General features: G+C 34.1%; 1 protein-coding gene across 1 annotated transcript; it reads right to left on the bottom strand.

Moving 5' to 3' along the window:
• Positions 1-1,440: 1,440 nt before the first annotated feature.
• Positions 1,441-17,165, bottom strand: LOC129231446 (probable cytochrome P450 49a1). Its single transcript, XM_054865764.1, has 10 exons — positions 17,048-17,165; positions 15,396-15,617; positions 12,953-13,187; positions 10,699-10,889; positions 9,791-10,001; positions 7,925-8,084; positions 7,539-7,708; positions 7,376-7,454; positions 2,371-2,571; positions 1,441-1,686 (listed from the first exon to the last, which is right to left on the bottom strand). Exons 2-10 carry the CDS (start codon positions 15,613-15,615, stop codon positions 1,576-1,578), a joined length of 1,578 nt encoding a protein of 525 aa, XP_054721739.1. The 5' UTR covers positions 15,616-15,617; positions 17,048-17,165; the 3' UTR covers positions 1,441-1,575.
• Between the last annotated feature and the right edge of the window lie 2,363 nt (positions 17,166-19,528).

Raw genomic sequence — 19,528 nt, 5'->3', positions numbered from 1 at the left:
GTTTGGTTTGAAAATGAAAGATGAGTCTCTACACAGTATAAAATGAATCCTCCAAAAAGCGTCTGTGCGTTTGAACTCGCAAAACTCGAGAACTACCCGGCCAATTTCATTGAAATTTTCACAGTTTGTTCATGTAAGTAATGAAAAGTTTGCAGACTGGATCGAAAAAATTCGATGAATAGTTCTGTTTTTATTCCAATTTAGGCCCAATTTTCGCATAAATTCCCAAATATGGGGATGAAAAAATACTACACATTGTAATATTATATGTAATCATTGGAATGGATAGAATTTTCTGCGTTCTACGCAATTTGTTTCAACGCTCCAACTTAATTACGGCGGGAATATTTGCGTTTTCAGCTCGAACTTTTTTAGGCTTAGTTGAAATTTAGGCACTACTTCCTTCATTAATTCCATCAATAAAAAGTGAAGAAATTGTTCCACATTTTTCTTTTTGACTGTATTAGAAAGAGCTGTTTTTTTTTTACTCTAGAGCTAACACGACCTATGGTCGAAAGTTTAATTCTCTATCTCAATTAGGAAAAAGTTACAAGCAAATTAAATGAAGTTCAAAAATCTATTCTCTATTCAAGTTTTTAACCATTTAATTTTGCGTTTCCACGGTAACGCTTTTTGAATCCATTGTTTATTTCTATCTCTCTCATTTTCAATTTTTAAACTTATTCTTTTTTGTGTGTGTGTGTGTGTGTGTGTGTTACGCTTTTTAAATCTATCTTTCTCATTTTATTTTAATTTTTAAAAGTATTTTAATATCTGTCGTCATTGTTTGGAGGGGAAATTTTGCATAATGTTTTTGTTTTTTTTTTTTTTTTTTTCGTTTAAGCCTGGTTATTGAATATACTTCACATGTCACAAGGGTTTTTTCAAGGTAGACCGGGTAAAGCCGGGCAACGCAGCTAGTATTATCTATGACTTAAATTTTTTATGAGTATCTTTCAGCCACCGTTATCATCAAGGTTTATTTGGTTTTAAGCAAAAAATAAATTATTTTTCTTTTTTTTTAGTATCTAGTGAGGGCCATGCAAACCGTTTTTATCTGTAGTATCTCCTATTTATTTATTTATATTTTTTTAACGGAAAAGAAAGCTAACTAAAGTAGGATTGGCAAAAAATATTTTTATTTTAACTTCAATAATTACTTGCAATCAAGACTGCAAAGTCGGGGTCAAGGAAACAAAATTGTACTGATTTTGTGGGTGAAAGAGTCGGAGGATTTAAAATTTCGGGAGTCGGAGTCAGTAATTTTTTCTCCTAGTCCTCAACTCTTCGAGCTGTGGAGCCGGAGTCAAAAGTTTTAAACCTCCAGTAGTCTTAGCTGGTGTCGGTTGTTTTCCATCCGACTCCTCAGCCCAACTTGTAACTCATCTGAATTACTTCAGATTAAAAGACACAAAAATAAACATGAATATTTACTCAAAATGTGATTAAAAAAAATTTATTGCACTCTTGAAAGATTGTACATCAAATTTAAGAAAATCAAATCGTTAAAATGAAGCAAACTTTTTACGAGAATGATTTCCCGTGAAACATCCAAGTTCTCAGAGACTTGCAATGCTATGACCGCTCTATAAAATTGAATCGCAGAGGTCTATCTGGAATGTTCACCAGTCTTGTGTGCATGTCAATATCCTCGTGATGATATTCCAATTTGAAATTCCTCAAAATCTGTAAAGAAATAAAAAATTTAGTTGCCTTATTGCAGGGGCGTCTAAGGGGTTTCGTACCTCCTGAACTTTTTCTTAAAAATCTAAAAAGGCAATGTTGTAACAAAATAATTTGAGGTTCAAAACTCTCCCTCTGAAATATGTTGATATTAAAGTTACAAAAACATAGTTTAAGGTCTTTTTTTGTCATGTTAGAAAAGGTGACATCCCGCGGAAGTTTTTTGGAATTGGAGTCTTAAAAACGTAATTTCAGAATGACTTTGATAACAATCGGTTAAGGAATTGGATTCAAGGAATCTTCCCGGCGATTTTTTCGAAATTAAAGCTTGAAATTCAAAGTTTTTTACGATTTTTGATGACATTGAAAAGAGGGGTTTCATGAACTATCTCCTAGAAAATTTTAGGAATTAAATTCGTAAAAGTACAGTTGTCGGCTATTTTTTGTGATAGAGCGGAGGGGAGGTTAGGTCGTTTGGTAGTCTTCTACAGCAAAGTTTTCGAATTTACAAACCTTTCAAGGGGAGGGGGACGATCGCCCTAATCCCCTTCCTCCTGTTGATCCGCCACTGCTTACATTCCGTTTTCTCTCACTGACTCAATAGTCTTTCTCTTAAAATCAAAATTTTTCAAGAAGAAACAAATGTATGAGGGGGTGTGTGTGAAGTAAAAAGTAAGAAATGCAAACCTGAGCTATTAGGCAAATGATCTCCAACTCGGCAAGTCGTCTTCCCACGCAACTTCTTGTTCCGATTCCGAAAGGAACGTAGGAGAATGGATTCGATGGCTTCTCGTCTTTGTCCAGCCACCTCTCCGGGATATACTGGTTGGCATTTTTAAAATACTTCTCACTACGGCAGATCTGTTGTAATATCACGAAAATGGTAGTCTGGGAAATAGAATGCACATGAGATTTAATATCACGAAAATGGCAGTCTGGGAAATAGAACGTACATAGGTTGTAATATCACGAAAATGGCAGTCTGGCAAACGGAACGCACATGTGTTGTAACATCACAAAAATAGGATTCTGAGAAATAGAATGTACACACCCTTCAATTGTTTTTCTAAGTTCACAAGTGTATTACCATAAAATCTCATAAAACTGCAAAATATTTCTTTTTTTTTTTTCTTTTCTTTTCTTTTTTTTTTTTTTTTTTTTTGAAAAGGTTTTATTTCTTTCTCAATTCGTTTGGTTGGGCATGAATTTTTTTCCTATACGTTTGCACTTTATTCCAGATGTTTTAAACTTTGGCTTTAGTTTTTATATGTCTTGAATGTAATGGACACATTATGTATCATAGTATAAAAATGTCAAAAATTTTAAAAATATTTTAAAGTTTGCAAAACAAAATTCTAGAAAGTTGTTACTTTATATAATGATGCATAATAGTTCTTTTTTCCCTGAAAATATAGAAATTAAAAGCCAAAGTTTGAAATTCTGGGAATAAAGTGCTAATATGTCAGTAAAAATGTCACACCTGACCGAATTGATTTATCATTTTTTATTTAAAATTAGCATACTTAAAAGTTACATACGTCATCCGTTGAGCATACGTAAAAGTTAATGACCTTTTCCGTATGATATTTGATTTTTTTTTTCTTTTCTTTTCTTTTTTCTTAGTACAAAAATAATAGGAGTGGCGAAAATGTGAAGAAAGTATTTTGTTTATAGAAATAGTAATAGATGGCGCCACGACTTATTTCTTCCCAACTCATTCTCTTTCAGTTGAAAATTAGAAAATGAAAAATTGATAAATTGTAGTGACTGGTAGTGACTAAATGAGACTGGAGTAACCAAAATTTCATTTCAGATGAATTTTTAAAAAAAAGCAGACCAAGAACAGATGTCCTAAAATCTAATTTTGCGTCAAGTCCTCAAAAAAATTAATAGTTTATAACCCAACCCATCTTTCATTAAAAATGTCAAAAATTTAAAAATATTTTAAATTTTGCAAAAAAATTTCTAGAAAGTTGTTACTTTATATAATGATGCATAATAGTTCTTTTTTTTCCCGAAAATATAGAAATTAAAAGCCAAAGTGGCTTTTTTTTTTTTTTTTTTTTTTTTCAAAATATTAATACACGGGTTTTTTTTTGGTTTTTTTATTTTTTTGAAAGGGGGAGAAAATGTTATAAAATTCTATTTTCTGCATATTATACAAGGAATAGGAAGTACATACTTAAGTTAGTTTTCTTCTACAGAGTACTGTAAAAGTAGGAGAATTTTGTGTGAAAAGGTGAACATTTTTATTCTTTGAACATTCTTGCTGACTTCAGGGAGGGTCTTGACCCTATTATTGTCCGTTCCCTTGTCTACGCCACTATTAGTGGCGATTTGTATTCCAAATTCTTGGAATGAAGAACGAATATGTCCCCTAAGAGCTAAATGGAACATGGAGTAACCGACTAGAAAAAGGCGTTTAATGCAGGTTTATCCCCCTTTTTTTTCCTGTGGAATCAGAAGTAAAAAGTTTAAGCGCAAAATTTAAATTGAAAAAAAAAAAGTTAAAAGCACAAATAGCACTGCAAAACATGTGTTTGGTGGTTATAGGATACTCCTTTTTTGATGCAAGAAATTAAATTATGAATGAAAAGACATCCAACGAAAAGCTTAAAGACGCAGTTGAACTTCTTCGCTCACATCTTTTTCCACTTACTAAGGGACTGAGAATCCTAAATACGGATCCCAATACGTGTATACAATTTGTATTTATATTTTGTACTTTTCACGTAGTTGTTCATTTCATATTCTTGGGATAGAAAAAAAGTATTTCACAAACATAACTCTTTTTGTAACTTGAAAGTCTGAAAAGTGTGTAAATATGTCATTAAGTGTATTATTTGAATATATTCATTTCAACATTTTTTTAGCTAGTGCCCGGACCCAGGACCCGACAATGATCTTCCGAAATGATTACCGAGACCTGTTGGGGTAACCATGGTCCTTCTTGGTTTCATTCCAAAGAACGGGGTATCATTCCATACATGCCAGAAACTGTAACTCATACTATGTCTACGGCTTTTTATACTCAAGTTTCACTTGCTTTTAGACCAAATTTGCCTATCTGAGAGGGAGACATTGAGTAACAGTGGCGGCTCGTGGCTTAATTTGGCGGGTGGGCCCGCTGTTATCAGGGGCACCCCCCGATGGAAGTCATTGTGACCTCCCAAAATGTTCTTTATTTGGCAAATTTGGAGTCCATATAGCTGTTTAGGCCTAGAGTATCTTCTAATTATATTTAAGTATGTGTGCATAATCATTTTTTATCATTTGGTAAAGTTCGGAGTTTCATTTTGTGAATTGACAACTTAACCACTCTCCTCTTAAAAGTTTTAGTTCGGGTTGCCTCTGACAGTTGCATAAAGTTTTCACAAATAAAAGGGAAACGGATAAAATGAAGAGAACTAAGGTGAGCGTGCCAAATAATAAGGCAATGAAGACCAATAAGACCCCCCCCCCCCCCTCTTTTTCCCATGCAGGATAGAAAATATTAGATTGTGACTGGGATCAGCAGCATTAACTTTCACTTTAACATCATGCTTCGTTTATATCAAATTACGAAACTGGTAACTAATTTTTCAAGAAACACGCAGTTTACTTAATTACCAACATGTTATTTTTATAAGAAAATTAAATTACTTTTAATTTTAATTGAGTAATCATTTAGGTTTGCTCAGCGTTAGAATACTCTAGCGTAGAAGAGGCATGACAATAAGCCCAACACGATTAAGACTTATCACTTTAACCAAATATCTAGCTTGAAAGAAAATTGAAAAAATCACACTCAATGAAGACTATTTTAGGAACAGCTTTTAATTCAAAAAAATAGTCTTAACTCTTATTATATTATCCCGACACTGAAAACCAACTGAACCTAAATTCAAACTGAAACTTAAAAAATGGCAAACGCCTTTTCGAAAATAAAATCTCCATTCAGAAATTTTGAGAATGCGCTCTTAGTTCCATAAAGAAAAATAAACGAATTAAAATAGGCATCCCATGCAATGAAATGAGTGGGAACCCAAAATATTGTAAACCCCCAATACCTGATAGTAACAGCTGTTTAAGATTAAAGAAAAGGAAAAAATGGATTAAATCAAAAGAGAGAGAGAGAAAGCGATGAGAGAACTTTTCCTTTCCCCGTGCGGTGGGCTCCGAAATTTCTGCCCTTTGCCTCACTGAAACATTGTATAAGCGACGCGAGACGAGACACATTCCTCCCACTGCTTCTACTATTGCTATTGGATGAAGATATTTTTCGAAGGGGCAGGAAGGCAGCCGGCCCATACACATCGTTCGGGGTGACGTCGCTTGCCGTTTTCGTAATGCTCGCAGTTGGTTAAGTTGTGGGCCGTTGTTGAAATGGCCTAAAGGATCATTCTTAAAGCGCTGTCGCTAGTCAACAGAAAAGGAACACTTTTTTCTTATATTAGCGATTAGCAGAGTGCTAGAAATTTAAAATCATTTCATGCCTGATTTTATTTAAAACTGAAACGCAAAAAGACATTTTTATATAATCTAATTATGCACAATTTTTCCGGGTGGGTTCGGCCCACCCAGCCCATTGTGACGAGCCGCAACTGTTGAGTAATTAAAGCATCGTTGTTGAATTCCTGTTCGTACATAAATTCATTAACTAGCGTCATAGTGCATCAGAAATCCATGTGGTTGCTCTTGAAACATTGTTAAACTATGACTGATTTTTGAGTTTCAAAACTACAGCTCTGTCATTATTTAATGACAATGTTACAACCACAGTCAAAGCAACTGCGTTTCAAGTTAGTCTGGAAGCTCACATAAATGAAGAGCAGAAAGAAGAAAAGAAAAAAAAAAAAACAGGCATATTTAATAGGCTGTTGCAACAGTGCCTATTAAAAAAAATATATAATAATTCTGGCAGGAGGTAAATCTCAATCCTGTCGCTGTGCTAGATATTTTACTGATTCCTATTCTACTGTTTGAAAATAGTAATACACGTAGTTTAAAACTGAATATTTAATAAGGGGAAAAACTGTACCTCACAGCCAAAAGGACGTAAGTCGCATTATGGTAATTCTACAAGATAGAAGAAACCCTTTTTTCAGGCGCATGCAAAGGTGGGACGCGCGCTCTTTTAACCCTGGTAAAAAATTGAAAAGGATTTTTCTTTTTTTTTTTTTTTTTTTTTTGAAAAATTCGTTCACATGGCTCGATGCGGAATTTACTTCTACATACAATGCACTAATAAACGGAAAATCGCAATTTTACTCCCAAAAAGGGGCAAAAGGCCCCTTTAGAAACACCCGAATACAACCAAAAGGGGAGGTCCTTAACTAGGCCCCACTAGAAGTCTACGTACCAAATTTCAACTTTCTAGGACTTACCGTTCTTGAGTTATGCGACATACATAGGCACATCCACACATACATACATACGTACAAACAGACGTCACGAGAAAATTCTTTGTAATTAACTCGGGAATCGCGTCATTATGGATATTTCGGCTGTCTATACGTTCTTAGGCACTTATCCACGTGAGGTCGAGTCGAAAAAAAAACTCAATATTCATTCGGGGGTGAGTAAAATGGAAATTAAGGTTGATTTTTGAGTGAAAATTTTTTTGCGAATACAATACTTCCTTTTTTGTTAAAGGAAGTAATAATGCAACTGATTTATCAAGTTAATGAAAAGTGAACATAAAAAGTCTTACCCCAGCCGGAACACGATAACCTGACACGACCACATCGTGATCTAAGGTTCTAGCATTTCCCCGAACAATGGGGTCCAATCTGAAACAGAACACTGAGTCAAATAAATGCCATTTTATGAAATGCAGAAATTGTATTTCTTATGAAGATTTTTGGTAAGGAGACCTGATTGATTCTTTCAGACAGGATTTGAGATACCGTAGTTCCGAAAAAACTTCTGGACTGATTCGATCGCCCTTGTTGGGAAGCAGTCTTTTCAGTTCATCGAAAAGGATTTCTTGTTTGTCAGGGTGCTTTGACAGGTGGTAGAGCATGAATCCGACGGTGTGAGAAGTCTGTAAGCAAAATGGATTCGAGAATAGTTTTTAGTTGCAAATAAAATTAGTCAACGAGAAAAAGCAGTATATATGTAACTTCTATAAAAATTACTCATAAGAAATAGAAACGCTTCTGCACAATTTAAACCATAATTTTGAGATTAACTTTTTTGAATCAGCTCTTTAGTAAGACTAACTTTCAACATTTTAGCAATATGGTTGAAAATTGCTCACCGTGTCTATTCCGGCCATAAGCATGTCTGCAACCGTAACCATGGCGCCTGACGCATCTAAGCCTTTTGTCAGCAGCATGTTTTGAAGCAAAGTCAGGTCTTCGTCATCTTTTTTATTTTTCAAAGATTCTACAGCCTTGTTAATGTATTTGAAAGCAATTCTGAAAGAGAAAAAAAAGAACTGAAATTTAAAACTTTTTTATTTTTTCTTTCAGTTTAATTTTCCCCATCGTCTAAAAAAGAAGAAAAAATCTGCGAATAGTGAAATATTTTTAGTCATTTTCCAAAAGGTTGGAAAATTAATATTAGCTTTCCAACATAAACAGGTGTTTTCATGGGTAATTTCTTCACATAATTAAGCTGAAGCAAAAATTTCAAAAAATGGTATTATTATTGATATCTTTACTTTAAATGATTTTTAAAATGTGGAACTATTCCGCAAATATATATTTACAATTGCAGATAATTTGCTTTGAGATAATCAGAAGACCGCCTGAGTATTAGTTTCATGATAGCATTTTTCAAAGACTGCTTATATTTCCACACATTTCCGAGCAATGAAGCAAAGAAACTGCCACTAAATGATAGAAAGGTTGAAACAACGGTCTAATATTTTGAGGACGCGGGTGGTAAAAATATTTATTTATTTGGGAGGAGAAATTTTTCTTTTAAAATCTTTTTTTCGTCTTTTCGTCTTTCTTCAAAGAAAGAGCTTAAGAAGAGGTTACAATTGTTTGTGAACAATGTATATTTGATAGAATATACATATAAATACTATATAAAACCGTGACAATGGTACACTTTCCGGTAGTTTTTGCGAGTTATTTGCGTTTTCGCTTAATGCTTTTGTTATGAAATACAGTGATCTTCAAAGTCCTTTAATATATTCTATTTTTTCTTCCCTTCATAATTTTTATAATGTAATTAATCAATCTTCCATTTTTTTCCGATCGCAAAGAGAAGTGTTTTATTTCATCGAATCAAAAATGAGGAAAAAGACAAAACATACATAATTAACTTCCAACTAGGAAACCATACGCAGAGTAACAATGAAAAAATCAAAATAAGTAGCAATCTGAAGAGCCAAGTAAAACATTTTTTTTTTGGACATAATTATTTGCCCTCTTGTCCCCGTTGTCGGAGTATGAGGTCCTAAGGTCTTCCGAAATTTTAATGATGTGTCGCCAAATTTAGCAAGTTTTGATGAGTAATTGAAGGCATCTTTCGCACTTTTTACAAATGGATGTCCTGCCACATGCAGACAGGGAAACCGTCGGCCAAAATTGTATACCTTCAATTTCTCGCCACGTCTTTGAATTTTAAATTTTGAAGGACTTTAACACCTTATATCGCACTAACGGAGGCACGAAGGAAATAATTTTTGCTTCACAAAAATGTCTCAATGCGCTCTTGAGATTGCTACCTATTTTTCCCTTTATCATTATTAAACTTTTCTGCCGTGGGCAGGCAAACGGCAGTATCTGCAAAAATGAGTTTTCGAGATATTTGAAGAAAATTGTTTTGGATTCAATATAAACAATAGGGAAATGCCGCTATTAGACGGGGTTTATTTTAGTAGAAGCAAAGTGATCAAGCTTGTATAATAAAGCGAACGTACAATTGGATGAAAAAAATGCAAAAAGGTGAAAAATTTGCAGTTACTGCGTTTTGCATGCCCAGGGCAGTATACGTGTCGTCCCTGATTAGATTTAATTTAAGAGAAACATTTAATACTACTATTTGAAGGGTTTTACTAATCCAGATTTCGAAATGAGTTACTGCGTTATGAACTCAAACAATGCCCAGTTCTTTCTTACTAAACAAAGAAATATTTCACTTTTCCAAGCGTAGAAAAAGTAGCACTTACTCCGTAAAAGTATCAGCAGCTTTCGTGAACCTTTTCCACGTGGGAGTACTAAAATACTTCCAGTACTGAAAATTTCCAGCGAAGGCTTCTAGTTTATTCATGCACTCGAACTGAGTCTGTACGGCATTGATCATTCGAAGACTATCGGAACCGGCGGTCAAGTTGCTGGACAGACATCCGAGCCTTGTGTCCAACCCAACGAGGGCAACGGCTGCAATGACAAACAATGACTTAACTATAGAATGGCTCTGATAAGTTAAGCTATGACCTTGAAAATGTTTACCCATTTAACTAGTAAGTTACCAGCCACTCGCTGGTGAGTTAAATTTACTTTAGCTAAACAATTTCCGAAAAGCAAAATATAATAACTTTCTCGAACATTAACTATGTTTTAATTACAGTGGTTTGAATAGTCATGAGCTTTTGATCTCACACGTGGAAAAGTTAAAATAAATTATATTGACAAGCATATACTGTCTGACCACGGATTGTATGGAAAGACAGACGTCCGTTTTACAGGAGGAAATGGACGCATCTATAAGTTTTTAGAGATGTCAGCTTTTGCAGATGTATGTTAGCCTCTAAATTAAGCAGAATCTCATTCAAATAAGCGGAACATGAGCATGAAATTTTTACTTTTCCCCTTTCAGATAGACTCGACTTAACTGGATGTTTGCCAATTCCATACAATCCGTGGTTAAACAGTATCTACAAATTATATCATAACAAAAGCTCATCGAGAAAATCATTGTCTCAACCAATAATTGTAACTAAAAATAGTGCGAATGATTTAATTTCAAATTTAATTATTTTTTCGATGTTTTCACCTTGGAATTTAACAATCAAAAACTTCTCGTCAAGTTTAGTTTTGTGTTTAAGAAGCTCTACCCGGAAATACTGTCACTTACATTCCAAAGCCCAATTGTAGAGATTCAAAAGTAAATCTGGAAACTCTTGCTGCTGATCTCTCTCCTTGTATATCCTGTCCACGAGATCCTGTGCCACATCCTGCATCGGACTCAGGTAGGATTGGATCGCTTTGGGTTTCATGAGATGTTTTTGGACTTTGGATCTCAAATCCCACCATTCCGGTCCACTTCTATCGAACACATATCAAAGGAACATAAAGAAAAATAAATATGACAAAAATTCACAGATCATAAAATGCCATTGAATCCAGAACACTTATGACAAATTGATTAGCAGAGAAAAATGTTTTAAAAGCAGTAAAAAATGCGGAAAAATTGTAACATCTGAAAAAATAATCAAAGATCAAAACGCATGATGAAAAATTTAGCTATAAACGTGATTTGCAAGAAGCAAAGGAGTCAAGTTTTGTTTTTTCCAACAGACAACTGATTCTTTCTACTGGGTAAAAAAAAAAGTGTGACTACGAAGAGAAGGTGGATGACCCTGAAGCGAGACCTCATTTTGCATCATTTGTAGTAAGTAGAATCAGCTAGAAAGCACCTAAAAGTAAGAGTCGTTCTCGCTGATCCTATCTATTACAAAATAACAGCAATCAACCTATTACAAACGATACAAATGATGTTTTCGCTGCTTCAAGGTCATCCGCCTTCTCTTCGCGGTCAAGCTTTAAGAAAATATCGGTTTGTGGAATTGCTCTCTAAACCAAACTTACAGGCTGAATGATATCTTCGTTGAGTTTAAGACATTTGTTTTGGTGACAAAGATTTCACGTTTGCCATTGGATATTAAAAGAGGAGAAAAGATTATCACGTTTCTCTGATTCATGCATAAATTCCCATGCTAGACAACTGTAAATTTTATTAGCTGTTTAAAAAATAATAATAAATAAATATTTTTAAATGTTGCTTAAATGTATGCGGGTTATGCGTCGGTTAGTAAAATAAAACTGAGTTTCAGCTGTTAGTATGAGCACATATAGCTTGATAATGGTATATGCGTTGTAGTAAACTGTATTTTGACTTAATTTTAGGCATTGGGGTTATTGCTGTGAGTGAACACTGCTTATTTCAAAACATTTTTCGTAAGAGAACTTTGCTTGTTTCTCCAGCAACTTTTTCACGCACTTTTTCTAACTTAAAGAAAACTTCAGTATACAGTAAAATATGGGAGCATATGAATGATCCAAGTTCTTTAAAACTGGATTTTAAAAAATTAGATCCGTTTTCATGCTTTGACTAAAAAGGTGAAATTTAACATTAAACTAGCAAATATTAAACTATTTAAATGGGTTACTACCAAACTAGATAACAAGTCCTCTTTCTTTGAAGATAATTAGTTCATTAGTTAAATAAGGGTCCCGATGGGAAGGGGGTTTGGAAAAATCTCTACCTGCCCTTACTTTGGGGGGATGGGGTCGCCAAACCCATTTTTACGTAATATTTTCCAAGTCGATATTTTATATTAGAAATCGCGCGGTCAAGTGGTTTGGCAGGGATGGATCATATTTCATTTGCGTTTGGAAGGTAAAAAACGCATTAGAATGAGATGTTCTTTACTTGTTTCAAATAATGAATAGTGTGAAATATAATAAAAGAACCCCACTATGTATGGCATGTTTTATTTATTTTTTGTATCGCATCATATGCAAAAAAAAAAAAAAAAAAAAACGTCAAAAAAAAAAACAATCAGTGTAGATTCCAACTTTTTAGTAAATATCTGTACCTGAGAGCAAGACTGCGATTATCCGTTTATTAGTGCAATGTACGTAGAAGCAAATTCGACGTAAGAAGCCTATTCGTGCGGTCGAGCCATATGGACGTAATTCTTTTTTTTTTTTTTAAATGTTTTTTTTTTTACCAGGGCTTCTGACTCTGAGGATATTTTTTTACACAAAAAGGCTTTTAAAAATGATTTAATAATAGTGCATTTAATAGCGATTCTAGTGATGTAATATTCGTACTAAACAGCAAAATGGAATCTTACGTACCCGTACATAGGGGTAGGGGGGTCAAAAATTGCCAAAACCATCCTTACGAAATTAATGAACGGCCCCGAACTGACTTCAATGAATATCATAATTTCTACCTAATTGTAAAAAATAATTGTCCCTTGGAAAATTATTTAGAGTCAATGCAGAAAATCAACAGTCGAATGACTTCTTTTATTCAAATTTGTTTTCAATCCTGACTTCAAAAATAAGCTTAAAAGTTTTAATATCTTCTCATCACTTACAGAACCATAATCCCTGTAGTTTTGTACCACTGTTTCCTTGACTCTCTGTATGCTTTGAGGGTAGTAAATTCGCCTCTTGACGGATAGGAGCCCTCTTGCCGGAAGATGGTCTCCATGTCCGCAGGATTGAACGAGAGCACAGCATTCAGGTGGCCGAATCTCTCCCGCACCACATCGCCGTAGATTTTGTGCTTCTCCCGATCTGCTTCATGGAGTTTCAACAGGTTGTATTTTCCTGAAATGAAAAGGATCTTTACTAACAATAAAGCTGAAAGTCTGTATGTCTGTTACGCGCATGCACCTAGACTGTTCGGCCGATTTTCATAAAATTTGGCACAAAGTTAGTTCGTAGCATGAAGGTGAGCACCTAGGCACCTAGAAGTGATTTTTTGAAACTTCGATTTTGTTCTTTTTCTAATCCAATTTTAAGAACATTTTATCGAGCAAATTATTATAACATGGACGAGTAAATTATCATAACGTGGGCTAGCAAATTATCATAACGTTGACTAGCAAACTACTAGATGCGACCGTGAACGAGCAAATGAGCATCGCAAGTTGGCGAGAAATTCATCATCCATTATTTGTAAATATACAGGTAAATCAAATGACCTTTTAGTTTTCTACTACGGGTTAAGCCGTGCGAGTACCGATAGTATGAAATAAAAGCAATAGTCACACAAAATTTCAATTAGCAGGTGTTGCGGGTAGGTAAGGAGGAATAGTTCTGTACTTAGAGCAGAAATTGGAAATTGGAGGGAGCAAGTTCAATCATTGACTGAGAAAAAGCTGAGGCAAACATCACAAGTCAAATGGTTCAACTACAACGATTGGAAGACACGTATTACAATAAACTAGTGAAGGAAACCTGATTTCTTCCAATAGTTTACTTTAAAATAAATCAGGGATTCTTGCTTCAAGAAAAAAAACCTTCACTCTCTCTACTTTTTATCCCTTCTAAATGGTTTTGCAGTGTCTATGATATCGTTACAAACTATAGTGCAACTTAGGTAAGTTGAACTCCGACATTGACAATGTTTACCTCATTTTCATAGTATTTTCATAGGGAAGGGGAATTGGCGCTGAATTGAGTTTGGTTACTTTCGTGGTTTTCAAATAAATTCCAACTCAATTCCGTGGCAACACAACTTTTTTCACTGAGCTCTCCAAAAAGAGGTGAACATTGTCAAGGTCATAGCTCAGCTAGCCGGAGCAGCACTATTTGTGTAGATTAAATGTTTCATATTATTTCAATGACTTTTAAAGTTTTTTCCCCCCACCGTTGGTAATACAGCATATTTATTGTCCCAAATACAGAAGCTCTGTTGTCCGTATTTTCGTAGTATAGCTCAGTTTTGACTAATTAGCACATTATGCACAGACAGTACAGCACTGTACTGTATTTTACGCTTATTAATATAATTATTTCTAACGAAAAACTGTTTGTGTTCTAGTATTGCAGTAGAAATAAATATTGCAATAAGTGTTCAATACAGTGAAGTGCTGTACTGCTTTGCATACTATCCTAAGTAAAAAATATTTTACTCTGCGAAGCATCCCCCCTCTCTCTCTCTTTCTCTCTCTCTCTCTCTTTCTCTTTCTCTTTCTCTCGATCTCTCGCACTCTCTATCTCTCTCTCTCCCTCTCTCTCTCTCCCTCTCTCTCTCCCTCCCCCCCCTCTCTCTCTCTCTCTTTCACTCATACAAAGAGAGAGAGAGAGAGAGTCTATGTTCGTATTTATGACACACTGGAAAGTAGACATACCGGAAAATAGACATCTACTAAATCTTACTACTAAAAATAAAACCAAGAGTATGTGTAGTATGTATTCAGTGCTGTGGTTGATGGAAAACGCGGGGAAGTCGTTTGATTGTTTACTGAAGAATAATGCAAATGCAACATGTAATTGCCTTTACATGTATCAAACATGGAAAGTCAATTAAATGCTAATTTTTTAGCATAAAATATGCAGCTAAACAAATAATTTATCATCATTTCACACATGCGTAGAAAGGTGATTAACCATTTACAACAATTATTTGCTTTTGCTTTTCGAACGATGTATTTTACTTTGTAATTATTTTAAATGAATAGTTACGCTTAATACAAATAAATCAGCGATGTTAAAAGGATATGCACATACATTTCCTAAAAGCCAAAAAATGATAAACATTTTTTACTTTAAATTGCCATAAAACACAAAAAATAAAATAGACGAAAAATTTTAACTACGCATTCGGTGATCGGCAAAATATGGTATTCGGTGCATCAATAATTTTAGACAAGATTTTGATAAAATCACACAATGTATTGTGCATTTCAAATAATAAAGCGGAATATTTGTGTGTTTTTCGCGCAATTAATTAATCATGCTTTATAAGAAATTAATATTTCTATACATTTTGCAAAATGCTTTACACTTGCATAATCTTTTGCTGCTTACCTATAATTGGCATGTAGGTCCAGGAGCTTCCAAGAATCGGCACCATGGGTAATTTAGGCATTTCCTCAAAGGGCTTCGCAGCGGCAAGTTCAGCATCGTAGTAACTGCTGGCATTTACAGTTGCTGTGGCAGAATTTCTTACGAGTTGCGTAGCAAAATTTGAAAAATTCAATCCCCTCTGAAACAAAGATTTCGCTATCTGCTGCTTCATTTTGCTCATTTCTGGAAAAAAAGGTATATCGCAAAATAAATATTTGCAGCCTCTTTTTGAGGTTGTTTCCTTCAGTAAAAAGTAGTACTTTTTGTCACTGAAATTGATAGAATAAGCAAAAAAAAAAACATGGACCCAGAAAATACTTCTATTTTCCCAACAGTTATTTTTTAATTAATTTTTTAAAATGTCCGATTTTTCAAAGAAGGCGTGATCTTGATAACGTCACAAATGATGCTCTTTGGCGCATCTTTCTACGGCGGTTCCACCTTATGATAACCAATAAGCGAATTAGAATTGCGCTCTACGCTTGCTAGTAACCATATCTTTGGCAACACGTGTGAGTAAAGATGCGAATTAAATATTTTAGACCGTGAAAATTAAATATTTTGCTCTGTGAATGGCAACACTGAATAGCCTTTCATCATTTGTGATGTCAACGGCAGAAACGTAAACAATGAAAGCGGAACCGATTTAAATATTTTTTAACAATATAAAACTTTGTCAAATTATTTAAAAAATGGTCAGATCCTATGTTTTTAAGCATGCTCTTTCAGAAAAAAATACTTTTAAAATTTTGGAAACAACCCCAATATAGCCATAAAAAAAGCATGTATCCAGGAGTAAGTAAGTAAAACTGTTAGTTAAATACCAGAAACAAAATAATATAATTCACAAATAAAAACGAAAAAAAAAAGAGAAATTTGAATTGAATTTTTCATGTATTCTGCAGAATTTAATGGCGTTTTAAAATAATTAATATCCTTCTCCATGAGATTTCTGTGGCTTAAAGCTTCTTAATCGATAAAGAAATGTATTTGTGTGCGTTTATCACATCTCTAATGTAACAGATTTCTAAAATGGGTATCACATCTCTAAAATGACTGACCCCTAAAATGTATATCACATCTCTAAAGTGACAGATCTCCTAAATGTGTGTCACATCCCTAAAGAAACTGATCCCTAAAAGGGGGATCACATCCTCGAAGTAACAGATCTCTAAAATATGTGTGACACTTCTTTTTGACAAGAAAGTTTTTCGCGGGACAGTTTACAAATATGGTTTAAACTGTCAAAAACGGTCAAGTGTCGAAAAATCTGCCAACCCTGCTAAACATGTAAACGCAATTTCCGTTACAAATTCGTGCAAAACAATGCTGAATTCGACAATATATATATAGTAGTCATTCTAGAGTTAAAAACAGAATGATCTTAGTACGTTTATATGGAAATGGGTATGTGTAAAAACATGCTTGACGTCAAGTACTCCGTTGCAAGTTGTAAATAAACAAATCCACAGGGGGGAAACAAACAAATATGGAGATAATTTAAAACCTATTAAACCCATTTAAAAACCTATTCATATTCATTTCAGGATGAAAAAAACAACAGATACTCATTTTTACAACAAAGTATCACCGAAGCAAAAAATTCCACTTACGGCGTTTCTTGCGGGAGTTATGATTTGTCAGATATCTAGAGGAGTGGTGTTACAAAACGTTATTAACATTCAAGGTCCGACTGCAAGTATCCTATTGCGAATGAATCTAGCTTTTTACAGCTGCGAGCGAAAGAGATAAATAATGATAACTGAGCATCTCCGTTGCTCGCGTGAAGGCTAATTTCATTGTAGATACCCCCTCCAGAGAGATAAGAGAAATTAGCTTAAATTTTTTTCGCCTTGCAGTGAAACAGTTTCAACGCTGTAGCTCTTCAGTCTCAACGACGAAGTATAAAGGGAGGGCGTGCAAGTAAATTAGTAGAATTCAAGGGCTTGGGTCAGAAATGTAACAAGCCGCAAGAAGTGACTTTTCGATCAAAAGTTTTATTTCTCATAACTAAAATTGAATTAAACATGACAATGGGGTGGTTTCCATCAGTCAAAAGTATTTCTTTTAGTCATTGAAATGGATAGAATGAGCAAAAAAAATAACATGGACCCAGAAAATACTTTCATTTTCCCAACAGTTTTTTTTAAATTAATTTTTTAAAATGTTTGATTTTTCAAACAAGGCGTGGTCTTGATGACGTCACAAATGATGCACTTTGCCACATCTTTTTACTACGTTTCCACGTTATGATAATCAAGCAGCGAATTAAAATTGCGCTCTACGCTTGCTAGCAACCATATCGTTGCCAATACACTAGAGGTGCGACATCGATGGCAAAACATCGATGTTAGAAATTGAAACATCGATGGTATTGATACATCGACCAAAAAACATCGATATTTTAAAACATTGGCCTTTTTATCAATGTTTAACATACATTTTTTAAGATACTACACTAATTTAAGCAATACAAAAGAATACATCCCCGACGAATATATTGAAAGTACTAATCCTCAAATCATGAATATAATTTAATAAGAATAATTTCGCAACATCTTGGTATTATAATGGGACAAAAAATTGATAGTAAGACAAGCACCGATTAATACAAACTAGTTATAGTAATAAGGAAATATTTTCAAACTGAATGAAACTTAAAGTAAATTTACATAAAAAAAGAATCTAAGAAAATATGTATCATAGCACTTACCGTCTGTTGAATGATGAGGAAAAGTCGCGCTAATTATTTTAAAAATACAAAACTAATTCTAACAATTATTTTTAAGAGCAAGAAATATGTGTTGTACTGTTAGCTAATAATTAAACACAAATTGCATGTAATAAAGGGACGACTTGTTGGGGGAAATCGATAAGTATCCCCGAATATTGGTGTTGAATGTTTGGAGAAAAAGAAATTTGTTTACTTTGTTCTGCAGAAGAGCATTTCTCTTTTCACAGACTGTCCCACCAGTCAGAGAAACGTCTCTTTCCGATGAAACAGAAGTTGCCATCACTATCCAATACTTTAAGGTAACTTTTACCAGCTCTGAATTTTTAAAGTTATAGTTTTAACCGTAGTAACGTATAGGATTTTCCTTTAGTTTAAGAACTGGAGCCTTAAAATAGACTGCAAGTTCTGAAACCAGACTACCAGTGTCAGGTTCTTGCAATAGCTTTGACCTCGATCTCACACTTCATTTATCTTCTACCATCTTGTAGTGATCTTCCCAAAAACCATCCTCTACACAGAAAAATTAATCTAATAAAATAGGTGCAAAAAAAAGATTTTTTTTTTGGGGGGGGGGGGGCTACTCTATAAGTAAATTTAATTACCTAGTAAGAAAATTGAAGCAAACTTTATGATAATTTTCAATTAAAATGCAAAAACATCAACATTGAATAAACATCGAAACCAAAAAATAATAGACAGCGAGAGCGAACCGGTTCCCATGTCTATGCAAAACATCGATGGTCCAAGAACATCGAAAGTAAAACATCGATGTTTTAACAAAAACATCGATTTTTCCAAAACATCGACATCGATGTATCCCACCCTTACAATACACGTGAGTAAAGATGGGAATTAAATATTTTGCTCTGAGAATGGAAACACACGTTCATCATTTGTGATGTCATCGGCAAGAAATGTAAACAATAGAAGCGCTCCAATTTAGGTATTATTTTTAAAATATTAAACGTAAACAAATTTATTAAAAAATGGTGCAGATCCTATGTTTTTAAGCATGCTTTTACAGAAAAAAATACTTTTAAAATTTTGGAAACGACCTCCATCATTTGGAGAAAAACATATCTGGTTTTAGTATTGCAGAATGTAAAATGTAGAATACCTATTAAAAATTCCACAATTATTTTTTTTTTAAGTCGGAAGTTGGTCAACGAAAAATTCACATCATGTGGCATATCACATTCCTGCCCCGAGCCCTTCAACCTACAATTGAAGGGCTCGGCTGGACTGAAATATGTGCATTATCGGGCAAACTACGGAGGCTTGACCCACTTTTTGCATAAATATTTTTCAATTTTTCTGACGGGAAAAGATTTTCTAGTTGACATTTTTCGTTTGCTTAAAA

Source organism: Uloborus diversus, chromosome 10, assembly GCF_026930045.1.
Source record: "Uloborus diversus isolate 005 chromosome 10, Udiv.v.3.1, whole genome shotgun sequence".
NCBI classification, from domain to species: domain Eukaryota; kingdom Metazoa; phylum Arthropoda; class Arachnida; order Araneae; family Uloboridae; genus Uloborus; species Uloborus diversus.
The sequence above is the reverse complement of the archived record's forward strand: the minus strand, read 5'-3'. Positions and strand labels throughout refer to the sequence as shown.